The sequence below is a fragment of the Aristolochia californica genome, unplaced genomic scaffold (genome assembly GCF_029961685.1).
Source record: "Aristolochia californica isolate CCGP_79_NKW_82.1479 unplaced genomic scaffold, dmAriCali1.0.hap1 SCAF_2, whole genome shotgun sequence".
Classification (NCBI taxonomy): domain Eukaryota; kingdom Viridiplantae; phylum Streptophyta; class Magnoliopsida; order Piperales; family Aristolochiaceae; genus Aristolochia; species Aristolochia californica.
The window spans coordinates 7458366-7471094 of NW_027181881.1; the positions used below are offsets into that span (position 1 = coordinate 7458366).

At 38.2% G+C, this 12729-nt stretch overlaps 1 protein-coding gene across 1 annotated transcript; it reads left to right on the forward strand.

Annotated features, from left to right (window-relative positions):
* Positions 1-4913: 4913 nt before the first annotated feature.
* On the forward strand, positions 4914-5525 carry LOC137954843 (uncharacterized). Its single transcript, XM_068801747.1, has one exon. The coding sequence runs from the start codon at positions 4914-4916 to the stop codon at positions 5523-5525; it is 612 nt and encodes a 203-aa protein (XP_068657848.1).
* Positions 5526-12729: the final 7204 nt, after the last annotated feature.

Sequence of the window (12729 nt, forward strand, 5' to 3'; positions counted from 1 at the left end):
CCTATTAACCTTAATGCCACTCAACACACATGGGTTACTTTTAATAAAAGTGAAAATTGTGTTAAATTCAAGTTATTTTGGCAATTTGAAATGGGATTTCAAAAGTATTAATTATCTAAGGTAGTTTTTCAAAATTCAAGCATCATTAACCTTTTACTTTGAAATCTCTTTAATGATCTCTATCTAGCAAATCTGAACTTAAGAACTTCAACTTTTAAATCAATTTAATCTATTTGGATCACTAACTAATGGCCTTATATTGTAAAACTAGTTCTGATTGTATGCGCTTTAAGTGCTGCCCCTATTTGAAAACCAATACAAACTCCTACTGGTAGCAATAGTGGGGAATTTTCTGAAATGGGTGAAAGTTTGATGGAACAATGCCACGTGGAAGTAGAAGATCCATAGGTCCTGAACTTATTTTATTGGAGAAAAAACAATGATGGTATATGAGGAATAAGCATTGGCTAACTCTAGGTTGGTAGCTACAATAAGATAGGGGATGCATGTGTTATCTAGAATGACTGGGTGTAAAACATCATTGTATTTAATATGATATATTAATTTTTATTTAATTTTTATGCTTATAGTGGATCATCAAATGGTTCATTTTAGTTCCTTACTCTAAAGCGTGCCGTATCCTCTTTGCTCACAACAATCCTATTAGTTCTTTGGGTGAAAAAAATCATTAGACAATTCCATCTTTTGAAAATAACACTTTTGATGTTATTTGACATATGATAATTTCTATATGGTTACATCGACCTTATATTTTGAAATTTGGTCATTTAAGGACCTTTGAGTTTCTTTTTGTATTGTGTTGGTACTTAGGATTGGTGTGCACATGTGATTGTGTTTGAATTGTGAAATTTACCTATTAAAGTGACATTTGTATTGCGTTGAAGTGTAAGCAAGTAACTCTTGCAAACTAGGTCAAGCCTTGGAAAGGCAAGATTGTCCTCATATCAATTTGGTTGAGAGTAGCCCATGTGGATATGGAGATGCTATTGTAAAATCCTTTTTGGATCTAAGTTGCTACTTGGTTAGCTATTGTATTCCTAAGGGAAAGGTTGTGAAGTCTTGCTATTATTGCAATTGAACGACAAATTCTTATTTAGGCGAGGGGATAAAACAAACATTAAATCTAGCAATTATGATTTGAACTCACTAGTGACTTTTTAAAAATGTGGCTAGGAATTTATGACATCAATTTAACACACTTTTGAAGCCATATGATCAACAATTCAAAAACTTAGATTTTAGCCCTTTATAGGCCTCAAAATGTTTTGATAGAAACTTGGAAATTCAATTTGAAGGACATCAAGGGAAGCATAAACATGAACTATTGATAATTGAAAATATAAAGGAGGATTACTTTGGAACCTGATTTGAATAAGAGACCTATTGGATTTTTTTCCAGCACATATGAGTTGATGAGGATAACCCCTTTAATGTGTTAAAAAATTTCAACTTTGCTTTACTTTTGAGTATTATTAAACCCTAGAATCCATGATACCATGTTAGATTCTAGGGTTTAATGTCTAAAAGAGGCAAGGGTAAGAGAAAAGGAGGAGGAAAAGAGAAGAGAAGACTAGGCTTAGAGAGAGAGAACCTGATTTTAGAGATCAGCATTCACACACACTCAAGAAGAGCTCGTAGAGATGAGCCTCTCCCCCTTCATTTTTTTTAATATATGATTCTTAGAAACCCTAGTATAAGTGGAAAGAGGGACTTAAAGTCCTACAAATTTACAAGTAGCGTCACTCATCTCCTTAATTATAATATATGTCAATAATGCTTCTTAACATAAAGTATGCTATAGTATCATATAATGTCTGTTTTTTTGCTTGCCCACGCATACCAAAAGATTACCAACATTGGAATGTAAGTAATATAATTAGTTGAGGACAAAGAAGCTTACTGGTGGGACTTGTCTTTTAGATGGCTTTACACTGACCAACAAGATGATAAAGATAGTGTTGGTCAAGAACAATATTCCATTTGAGCCTATATCTGTGTCCATTCAAGGAGTAGCTACTCGAACATAATCAAAACAACCAAGATATAGTTTATTGTTGATGAACATGATCAAGGGTAAGAAAAATATGAAATAGAAGAAAATAGAGACAAGGGAGAGGAAGAGGACAAATGGGAAGAAGAGGAAGAAGAAGAACAAGATGAAAATGAAGTGGGATAAGAAGATGGGGATATAGAACAAGAAGAAGAAATCGGGGAAGGTGAAGATTAATTTGGGAATGACACATGTTAAATGTACACGTAACATTGTATTTATTAATATTAATAATAGGCAATATAAATCATTTTTATTTAATACTCAATCTAGTTATGTTAATTAATTGTGAGATCCACCAGCATGCCACCTAGAAGACCATACTTTCAACATCGGCAATCTCCATATCAACTTCACTGATAGAAGTTTGAGTCACGACTATCAGAGTCAAAGCTGCCCCCTCATTCACAGGCAGAGGCATGTAATCACCTGAGCCATGATGCTCATACTGAGACCCATGATGGTGTGCCGTCCTCAAGTAGTGGTCGCCTTGGTAATATTTATTTTGTTACTTAAAATGGTTTTCTTCATATTACTTGTGTAGATTATTGATATCGTATATTTGTAATAGATACTTCACCATCAACGCTTTCCACATCTCAACCATGTACACCACAACACTCACATAGTTGAGGGCATGACCCTAATAGGGGTTTGGCCATAGAGAGGGCCATTAGGAAGAAGGAGGGACTAGGCTAGAGCACTACTCCATTGAAGCATGCATTGAAGATGATGATGTAATTCAAAGCTTCCAATGATGAAGATTTTTCAAACATGTTTGACATGTTCCAGGTAATTCCACTTTATTTTTTTATTTTTTTAATTATTTATGGTCTATTTATTACACAATATCATATATAATTGATCTTCTGTTGTTCTATCGGCTTTATGTAGGATAAATGTGCAATTAAAATTGTTATAATGACAAGTTTGTTAGATGTGCCTATACATAAGACCTAGGGTCATGTGCTCAAGGATTATTGCTCTTAACAACACAAGTGGTTCCAATGATTTGGGGATTTGGAAGAGGCAATTCAACATCCATTTCCCAGGTGTTCCCAAGATGATTGGGTTTGGATATGTTTGAATGTCTTAAATGATGATAATTTTCAGGTATTTTATTTATTTTATATTTATAGTAGTAATAATTCGTTTATAAATGTGTTTGATGCATATTCATTTGTTTTTCTTAAATATGGAGGAGATCAAAGATCAACTCTCAAAATGCTCGAAAACAAAAAATCTGAGATACATATGGGTCAAAGTCATTTGTGCTAGTGCTAGCACTATGTATATATAATAAATTTTATTTGTTTATTTATTTTTTTGTTACTAGGTTTAGTGATCTAACATAATTTAATGCTACACTTGTAAGGTGAGGTCAATAAGGTTGATTTTTTCAAAAACACCCACATATGAGAAGACTAGACTTGCACATGCTAGTATTGTGTGAACAGATGGACAATTTAGTCCAAGAGGCCCGAGCTGTGGGTGTAGAGCCTGACTATAATGCTATATATGATCAGGTGATGGGTGTACAAATTGGTTATGAGAAAGAGATGAGTTTGGGTGCACTCCCTTGTTACAGTTAGAGTTAAAGAGGTGCAAACTTGAGGTTCAGATGAGCCAGGTTATGAGTTTGTTTGTTTCTCGTGACATAGTGACTCCTACCAGTGATTTTGGATCATCTTCACAGCACCTAGGCAGTTCTAGTTCTTTCATCTTGGTCTTTCATCCTAGCATTTTGATGTTTTTTGGTTATATATATATTTTTAAAATTTTTTTGGTTGCTTCCATCCAAGAGGTTTGACAATTCGACTCCCTTAACTCTTTGTATTTGTCTCATCTCAACTGCTTTATTTAATAAAAAGTCAGCAATTGTCACGTCTGTGGGCCAATTATCTCGTTTTATTTCTCAACTCTCTCGTCTCCATTTTATCAAACCCTTCCATTGAACAGCGGTTTCTACTGCATCAAATAAAACCATCCTCGACCTTAACGATTTTTTTCATCTCTGACACAAAGTAAAGCCCATGACTCATTAAGCAGAGAGAAAACTAATTTGATCGGGTAAAAGTTGAGAGAAAATAAGATTAGTCAATCATCTTCGTAGACGACCCTCCTTTTTCTGTTCTTTTATTCAACTCCATTAATGATTCAAAGACGCGGGTTGAACATGCAAAGATTTCCACATGACTGCGATTTTGCCAGCTTCGGGACCAGATCTTGTTCCATCAAATCTTCAAGTCACATGATGCCGTGCCCAGAAATCTATTCAACGGCTAACCCGGAGATAAAACGATCGTTGGATCGCCATCACATCCATTTTTAAAAAAACTTTCAGAAACAAAGAGAAACACTTGTTTACAGGTCTTGCAGTATTCAATCATCACCTTCCTCCGATCCTTGTGGAAGAGAGAATTTGTCCTCTTCACAAACAGTTGGGTGGGGTCTGTTTAATAACTCAGGTATGAATCGATGCCATTTTCAGAGTTGAATTGGATGGTTCTTTTTTCACTTTTTTGTATTTTTCTTCCTGGGTTTCAGAAATTAAAATAAATGAAAAGAGTAAGTTTTGAACACAGTGATTTGTTAGAAAAATAATGAAAGTTGGAAAACTTTTGTCAATACGCCGACGTCGATGACCACCGACCTTCTCTTCTACAATTATATACACCGCAGAAAGAAGGGAACACGAAAATTACAGGTCGCCGTTAAGTAACTCGTATAAATGTATATCTTATCTCAGTCGTCATAAACCCAGAAGAAACCTTTTTAGTCTGTTTCAGAATCGGTAGATCTACGGAGGACTTCGCCCTTCTCCACATCGATCCAGACTAACATGGGCAATACGCTTTCTCCATGTTGTTACCCAAGTTCGAAGAGCTCCGTTAAGTTGATCTTGTGGGAGGGCACGACAAGGGTCATCACCGGGAAGTGCCTCGCCGGAGAAATAATGTTTCAGTTTCCCGATAGAATAGTCTGCCATGCCGAGTCGTTTTACATCGGCCAACAAGTGCCAGAGCTTAGGCTTGACGATGAACTAGTAAGGGGTCAGACCTACTTCATCCTTCCTGTTGATCTCTTCGCTGGCCAGGTCTTATCAGCCAAATCTCTGGCTTCCTTGGCTTCTGCTCCCAACTGTAGGCCCGTCAACTTCACTCATTTCCCTTTTCAATACTTGAAGGGGCCTAACGGGCGCATGTTGATCAAGGTCCCGCCAGAGTTCATAATGAGAATTATCTCCGAAGCTGGGGCGGAGAAAGCCAGAGCTGAAACTAGGACAAGTCCTCTGTGTAGCACGCCGGAGTTGCAGAAGCATTACGCGATGCTGGTGGGATCAAAAGAGCAGGTTTGGTCTCCGAGGCTTGAGACAATCGCAGAGAAAAAGGCTAGCTTATCACCTTACAGGCTATTGGGATTGGATTGGAGATCAGAGAAGATGGAAGTCTAGTTTGATTACAATTTTTTTCTAGATTTACAGATGTCGTGAACTGTTAATACGATTTGTTACTTGTCATCATTCTTTTCCCATATTGTACATGAATTATATATATGAAACTATAGAATATAGGAATAAACTATAGAATAATATTACCGTGATTATTATTGATCAGGTCTAAACTATTTATAGAATTACACAGATACTGTAGGTGATTAGAACTCTATAATTTGAGTCTATCTCTAATTCAATTAGTTATCTTTATCTCTATCATTATCTTTATATCTATCACTAAGTTCATCTTTATCTCTATCATGCCTCCGCATGATGTGCTTTGAGTGGAGAGTCCAATCTTGATCTTAAAAAAGAGGAAGGATATTTTTGGAAGTGGTTTGGAGAGAGCCACGACATTGGTAGTGACTAAGTAGAGCAGTGGCACTAGAGGCGGCTATGGCAGACGGAATCGCATTGTCCGGAGGAAGAGCAACGACACGCTGGGGGTGGGGGGTTTGGGCGGCATGCTAGGGATGACTGTGGCTGGAGGGGCAAACGGCGGTGACGGCGAGCTGTAGGTGGTAGTGGGGTCGACTAACTTCGACGGGAAATCGGCAACGAGAGAAGAGAGAAGGAAGAGCGGAATGGGGGGGGGGGGTGCCGACTGGCTGTGGGGCGAATGGTGGCTAGACGAAACAACGATGTTGATGGCAGCGAGACTTAATCGTGACAACGATAGAGGTGGTGACAACGTCGGGAGAAATGAGTTTGAGAAACAATGGGTTGTGAAGGAGAACTCTGGGCGGCACCGACAGGCTGGGGGGGGGGGGGGAATAGGTCGGCCGAGAGAGGTTATGGTGCAGTGCTGGCTAGGGAGTTGCCAGCAGAGCGGAGGGTAGCGACAGTTGGGCGACAACGAGGAGGATGTCCGGCGAAGCAGTGGGCGGTAGAGGCAGTTTTTTTTTTCAAAAATACCTCCGGTGAGATTGTATGGAGAAGAGGAAGAGACATGTACCTGGTATGGTCGGAGGTGGTAGGCTACAGCTATGGAAGCTGCTTCCGATAAGGGTTTCCAGCGACGACAGACTGGTTTTGATTAATCGATCAGAATCTCTGATACCATGTAGAATATAAGAATGAAGAATAATATTGTCGTGATTATTATTAATCAGGCGTAAATTATTTATAGAATTAAATAGAGACTAGAGGTGATTAGAAATCTACAATTTTAGTCTATATCTAATTTAGTTACTAATTATCTTTATCTAATAAGATAATTAGTGATTGAATTAGAGATAGACTCAAATTGTAGAGTCCTCGTCACCTAAGGTTTTATGTAATTTCTTAGAGAGGTTTCCTAAATACGAGGGCTTAGGAAAAGAAGTTCGCCGGAGTTTTTCCTTTAGAGGGGAGCGATAAATTGATTAGAACATTAGAGCTTTTAGACCGTCAAAACACAAAAATGAGGAGAAATTTCAAACATAAGAAGTGGGAAAAAAACAGGGCACATAAAAGAGAAGAGAGATGAGTACAATATTCTCATTTCAGTTCCGTATCCAGACTCGAATCTTAGTTTCTTCACTTGTGCTTTTAGTTTGTAAATGTTAGACTTGTACTGAACAAAGATCTTTCATGGGAATGAGGAAGAGGGGGATGAACAATTTTTAGCAAGAAAAGGGACCGGTTGAAAGAAACGTTCATTAAGAGTAAAATTAATGGAAGTACATCAAAACCCTAAAAATTCGTCTAAAAGAAAAGGATGAAGATAAAAAAACATAAAATAGGTGGAAAATATTTAAAATACAGTAATCAATGATGAATGTTTTCCAAAGCTCTGGTTAGGGTGATAAAAATGAAACTTTGGCCCATTTTCAGCATGAAATTGAATAGTGCCTATCATCTTAGGTTTTATTCCTAAGTTTTCAAGTTTGAAATATTTTTTTATGTTTTAAATCTATTAAAAGGGATACCCTTAACCATCACTAATGTTGACCTAGCTTGTCTAAGGAGGGTTGCTCATGCCTAGTTCTCCTCCTAGCTTGGAGAATCTATCAACTCCTAAGGGGTGGGTGAAATGCCTCCTCATTGTTTTTTTGGTAGAAACAAATTCAATTTTTATTGGCCAAAATTGGACCAATTCTCGAGTAAAGTATTGTCCAATTTTAATGTGTTTGGTTTGAGATTGGTGAGCCGGGTTCTTCCTTATGCTAGTGGCACTCTAATTGTCACAATAATAGGAATTCCATCTTTGATTCAATCCATACTATTGATTTTCAGGATTTAGGTCATGGAGATAAAGGGAGAGAGACCCATTGGGAGAAAACCAGAGGAAGAAGATTGTTATGGACTTGATAATCCTAACCCTTCTTGTCAAGCTCAATTTATAGATTAATCAAACTACTATATTATAATAATACCCCTGAACTTAGGGTTTAGGGTTTTAACCTTGGAACTTTAACCTAATTACATCAATGCCATCTCTATGAGATGATTCTTTATTTACCATCTTACCATCATTTTATATGGGCCTATGGGCCTTCTCCTTGATCTGTGGGCCTTGAGCCAGCATGGATCTTCCTTGGTCTATGGGCTTGGGCCCATCTTCCAACACACTTGGATATGTGGGTCTTCCTTGGTCGTATGGGCTTGGGCCCCATCTTCCAACACTCCCCCTCAAACCGGGGGTGAGAGAACAACATCAACTCCCAGTTTGCTGCAAATGATGTATAAAATCGTTTTTTGTATAATATGGCACATCTTCCAACACTCCCCCTCACGCTGGTGCTCTCATTCATGAGGCCCAATTTGCATAAGAAAAGTGAGAGTAAAATCACTTCAAGTCGTATGACATTGTTTTTTTTCCAGTTAAATAACTCATGCTAGATGTTTGGCACAATGCTATCTTCTGTAGGTAGTGCCACTCCTATTAATGTAGGTAGTGGGTCTATATGCTGTTCAGAAGTGTAATAAAAAAACTCCTCCATCACCGTGTCCCTCCACAGGACAACGACTCTCAAGTGGTAAGAGTAATAAATAACAATTCATGGGGGTATAATATAGAGTTAGTAATAAACTCTTTCATCACAGTGAAATAACATAAATGTCCTTATGAGTAGTGGATGTAGTAATAAGCTCATCTGTCACGGTGATATAACCTATATTGAGGCTATATTTTCTTCAATAATAATGTCTCATCCAAATAGACATAATAGCAGTAGCTGTAATGGGCCGAGTCATGTCGAGTCAAATAGTAGACCAATATATCCGAGTCGTGGAAGAAATGCAGAAATTGAGTGGCACATGTCTGAGTTGACCCAAACTGGGTTGACTCGGTCCGAGTTGGCTTAGGAGAACAGGAGCATCCTCGGGTCAGCAGAACCGTCGCTGGGTGAACTTGGGCTGGTTCGGGTCTGGGTTAGAATAGGCGGGTGACCCAGATTTAATAAGTTTCCTAGGAAACGTAAATTTTTCAACAGTGTCTTCTTCCTCCTCTCGGCGTCGAACAAATCGGCTGTTCAAAAATTTTTTTTTCTTGGATTCTGGACTCTTTCCCAATATCATTGGCAATAGTAAGAATCTGAAAAACGTTTCCTTCTTCCCCACGGCGCCGAAGAACTCGGGACAGCAGAGTCGTCCGATGCCAACCAAGCAGCAGATCTTTTTCTTCTCCACGGCGCCGAAGGACTCTCAAAGGAAACAATCCAGAAACTCACGGGATTAACTCAGAATGAAACCGACGACCAGGCTGGATCAAAGAGCAATATGACTTCCGAATAAATTCTGAATCAGTCTGTCGGCAGAGAAGATTCAATTCTATCTTTGGAAGGTAGCAAAGATACGAGGCAGTAATGTACCATCTGAAACTTGGGATACCAGCTCGGATTCAGCACATCAGATGAAAAAAATCCACGTGATGAGATCACATCTATGATGATACGATAAACCAGTCTGATTTTTTGGCCAGAAACAAAACCGAAGAAAACACTCTGGCTAGCAACGTTTTGCTGTAACCGATCAGTTTCAGAAGAAATAATAAACAACCACTAGGAAGAATCCAATTGAGCCAAAAAATTCTTCCAGAGAAAGGAGATGCCAGTGTGAGTCCAGTTCGGATCACGACAGATCACCATGGAACACCACCGACAACAAAATCACCGGCTTAATATGGACTCATTTACGGGAATCAATGTTGGGTAAGAGAGCAGAGTTGACCTTCTTCTGAAGACAGAGAGAAAGGACACTCTAATTGATGGTTTCCGGAAACAAATACTGGATCGTGATTAACTATCGTTAACACGGAATTATTTTCCGGAATGCGATTTGGAGATAAGCCGGCCAGCCGAGAAGATAGAGTTTTCGACGAAGATAACAACAACAGAGATGGCAAGGCAGAGACGGGAACGGGCACGCATCACAAACTAGCAAATAAAATTCTTACCACAATAAAAACCAGGACATGAGGAAGGTGCCCACGATGGAACTAGCAGCGAGGCCAACCAGCGGGGTCAGGCACCATATCCTTGATGGAGGCACTGAGCTAGGTCTCATGGAGACAGAGTAAAAATAGCAGTAAAATAAAAAATAAATGAAGTTGTAACTTTGAAAAACAAACCATCAAAAAAGAAAAATATGGGTTTCCGGAATCCTGAAAACCATACCTGTGATTCTTGAAAATCAATGCTCTGATACCACGTTGATTTTCAGGACTTCATGGATTTAGTTCATGGAGAAAAAGGAAGAGAGAACCATTGCGAGAAAACCAAAGGAAGAAGAGGTTATAGACTTGATAATCCTAACCCTTCCCTTGAAGCTCAATTTATAAATTAATCAAACTACTGTATTATAATAATAATCCTGAACTTAAGGTTTAGGTTTTAACCCTATAACTTTAACCTAATTACATCAATGCCATCTCTATGAGATAACTCTTTATTTACCATACTACCATCATTGTATGTGGGCTTATGGGCCTTCTCCTTGATATGTGGGCCTTGAGCCAGTTTTCTATATCTCTTGGATGCATGGGTCATCCTTGGTCTTATGGGCGTGGGCCCATCTTCTAACACACTTGGATATGTGGGCCTTCCTTGGTCGTGTGGGCTTGGGCCCTATCTTCCAACACATACTATTAGAATTATTGTTTCATCCATAGGATTTGTGCACGACAACTTTCAATAGTTATGTACTTTGCCTTTGAGAGCCATAAAATATTGTTTCTTGGGTATCAAGGAAACTGACATGTCTTCTATGATTAGGCAACTACCATTAGTACTCTTCTATTCAATGTACAACTAGCAAAATCATCATTAGAGTGCTGAATTTACAATTGTCTATGTTTGAAAGTTGAGTATCAAATGCCTAAGTACCAAAAAAATATTTTTACAACCGTTATGTATGATTCTCTAGAATCAAATTGGAATCTAGCGCATAGGCAAAACAATAAGCATAATGTACTGGCTATCATATACTTTCTCATTTGATGGGATGTTGAAGAGTAGGTATGATAGAGTGTAACATGACTTTCATAATAAGAAGTTTCACAAAGCCAGAATTAATATGGTGGAGTCTAAGAAGAATCTCATGGAAGGAGGTCCCATAGAAAAGTCTCAGTGAAAGATGTTTTAGTTATCCTAGTCTTCTATTTATGTTTAGTTGTTAAATTGTTCTAGGACTTATCTTTTAGTGTTTAAGTTTGTGTGTAACTACAATAAGGGTAATTTAGTTTTAATTGAATTCCACTTGTCTTCTATTAAAAATAGAGGCTCATTATACTCAAATTACAACAAGCTAATGAAGTATTTCTCTTTTCCAAAAATTCAACACGGTATTAAAGCGGGTTCTTTAAGTTTACTCGGTCAACCCACAAAGATAATGTGATCATTTTTTGATTTATCATCTCTAGTAGTTTAGATTCGTATTCTATATTTTTTCTTTCTTTTCTTTCCAAGTACCCCTTTTTCTTGGCATTCTCACCTCTATAATGATCTTTTCATATTGCAAATTATATATTGACAAAAATCTATTCGAGTCTACATTCCAATGAAAAAAATAATTTTGGAAATTGAAATGTTTTACAAAGAGAAATCGCTATTTGAAGAAAAAAAGTTTAGAATGCAAGAGAGGTTCGAGTAGCAGCAGAAAGCTTCAATTTTTGAGGCATTTTTTCCATAAAAATGATATTTTCTATAGGGAATTATATGTAAGAAGAAAAATCCATGTCTATTTTCTTATCTATCACACCAATTCTAAATCTAGTTTTTCTAGAGGGAGATATATATATTGGAAGACTCAATGGTCATGCTAGCCAAAATAGAAAGAGTATTCAATTTGGCTAGATTACAAAATTCAAAATCTATCAAATCTAGGAAACTTGAATAAGGCAACAATGCCTTCTTCCCCGCGCACGTTGGTTTCCTGATTTATCGTCCAGAAAACGGAAACCAGCTAGTTTGAGCAATCAGCCGTGGCAAGATGCCATAGTCTTCGGCATCCAAAAACGGAAAGGCTCTTTCCGGCGAGCAGTTTCGATAAAATTGGAATGGCTTCGTCTTCTCATGGTGCCGAAGAACACGTCTGCAAAGTGCCATCTCAGCATCGTCGTCCTCTGACGGGAACCAAGCAGCAAATTTTTTTTTTCTCTCGGGTGCAGAGTCATCTTCTCCGGCGACGGTGGGTCGTCTTCCCCGTCAGCCGAACAGAGACAACAACAATACATCTTCTTCCCGACGTAGACGTGGAATGTAAAAATAGAAACGACATCGTCGTCACCGGGAAAGAAGGAAGACCACCATAGCTGTAAGGTGTGTAGCCACCAGCTCCACTGCCACCAACCTCTCGCTCCGTACATGGTGCAGAAACTACTAGCGCTCGCTAGGTAAACCGAAAAGGCGAAAATGGCGACGACTGCGTCTCTGGACTCCTTTCAGAACTTCAGAAGGAAGAAATGACATGATAATTTTTTATTTTTTCCTCCCCGACCAACAAATGTCTCTTCATGTTTTTTACATGAAGGCAAAGGATTTAACACTTAGACGGTGGAGACTCTCCTCTCAAGAATGATGCAGAAACAAGCATAGCCGAAGGATGGAGACTCTTGCCATTGATTTAGAGCACTATGTGATGGGAAAAAAACAAAAATAACAGTGTAATAGTAGGAAATAAGAAAAAGAATTCCAATGAGCATGGTCTCACGTAGAGAGTAGCAGCAGAAAAACATAAAATA

What these genes read in the sequence shown, in the direction of transcription:
- LOC137954843 (XM_068801747.1), top strand. Translation starts at nt 4,914, where the DNA reads ATGGGCAATACGCTTTCTCCATGTTGTTACCCAAGTTCGAAGAGCTCC.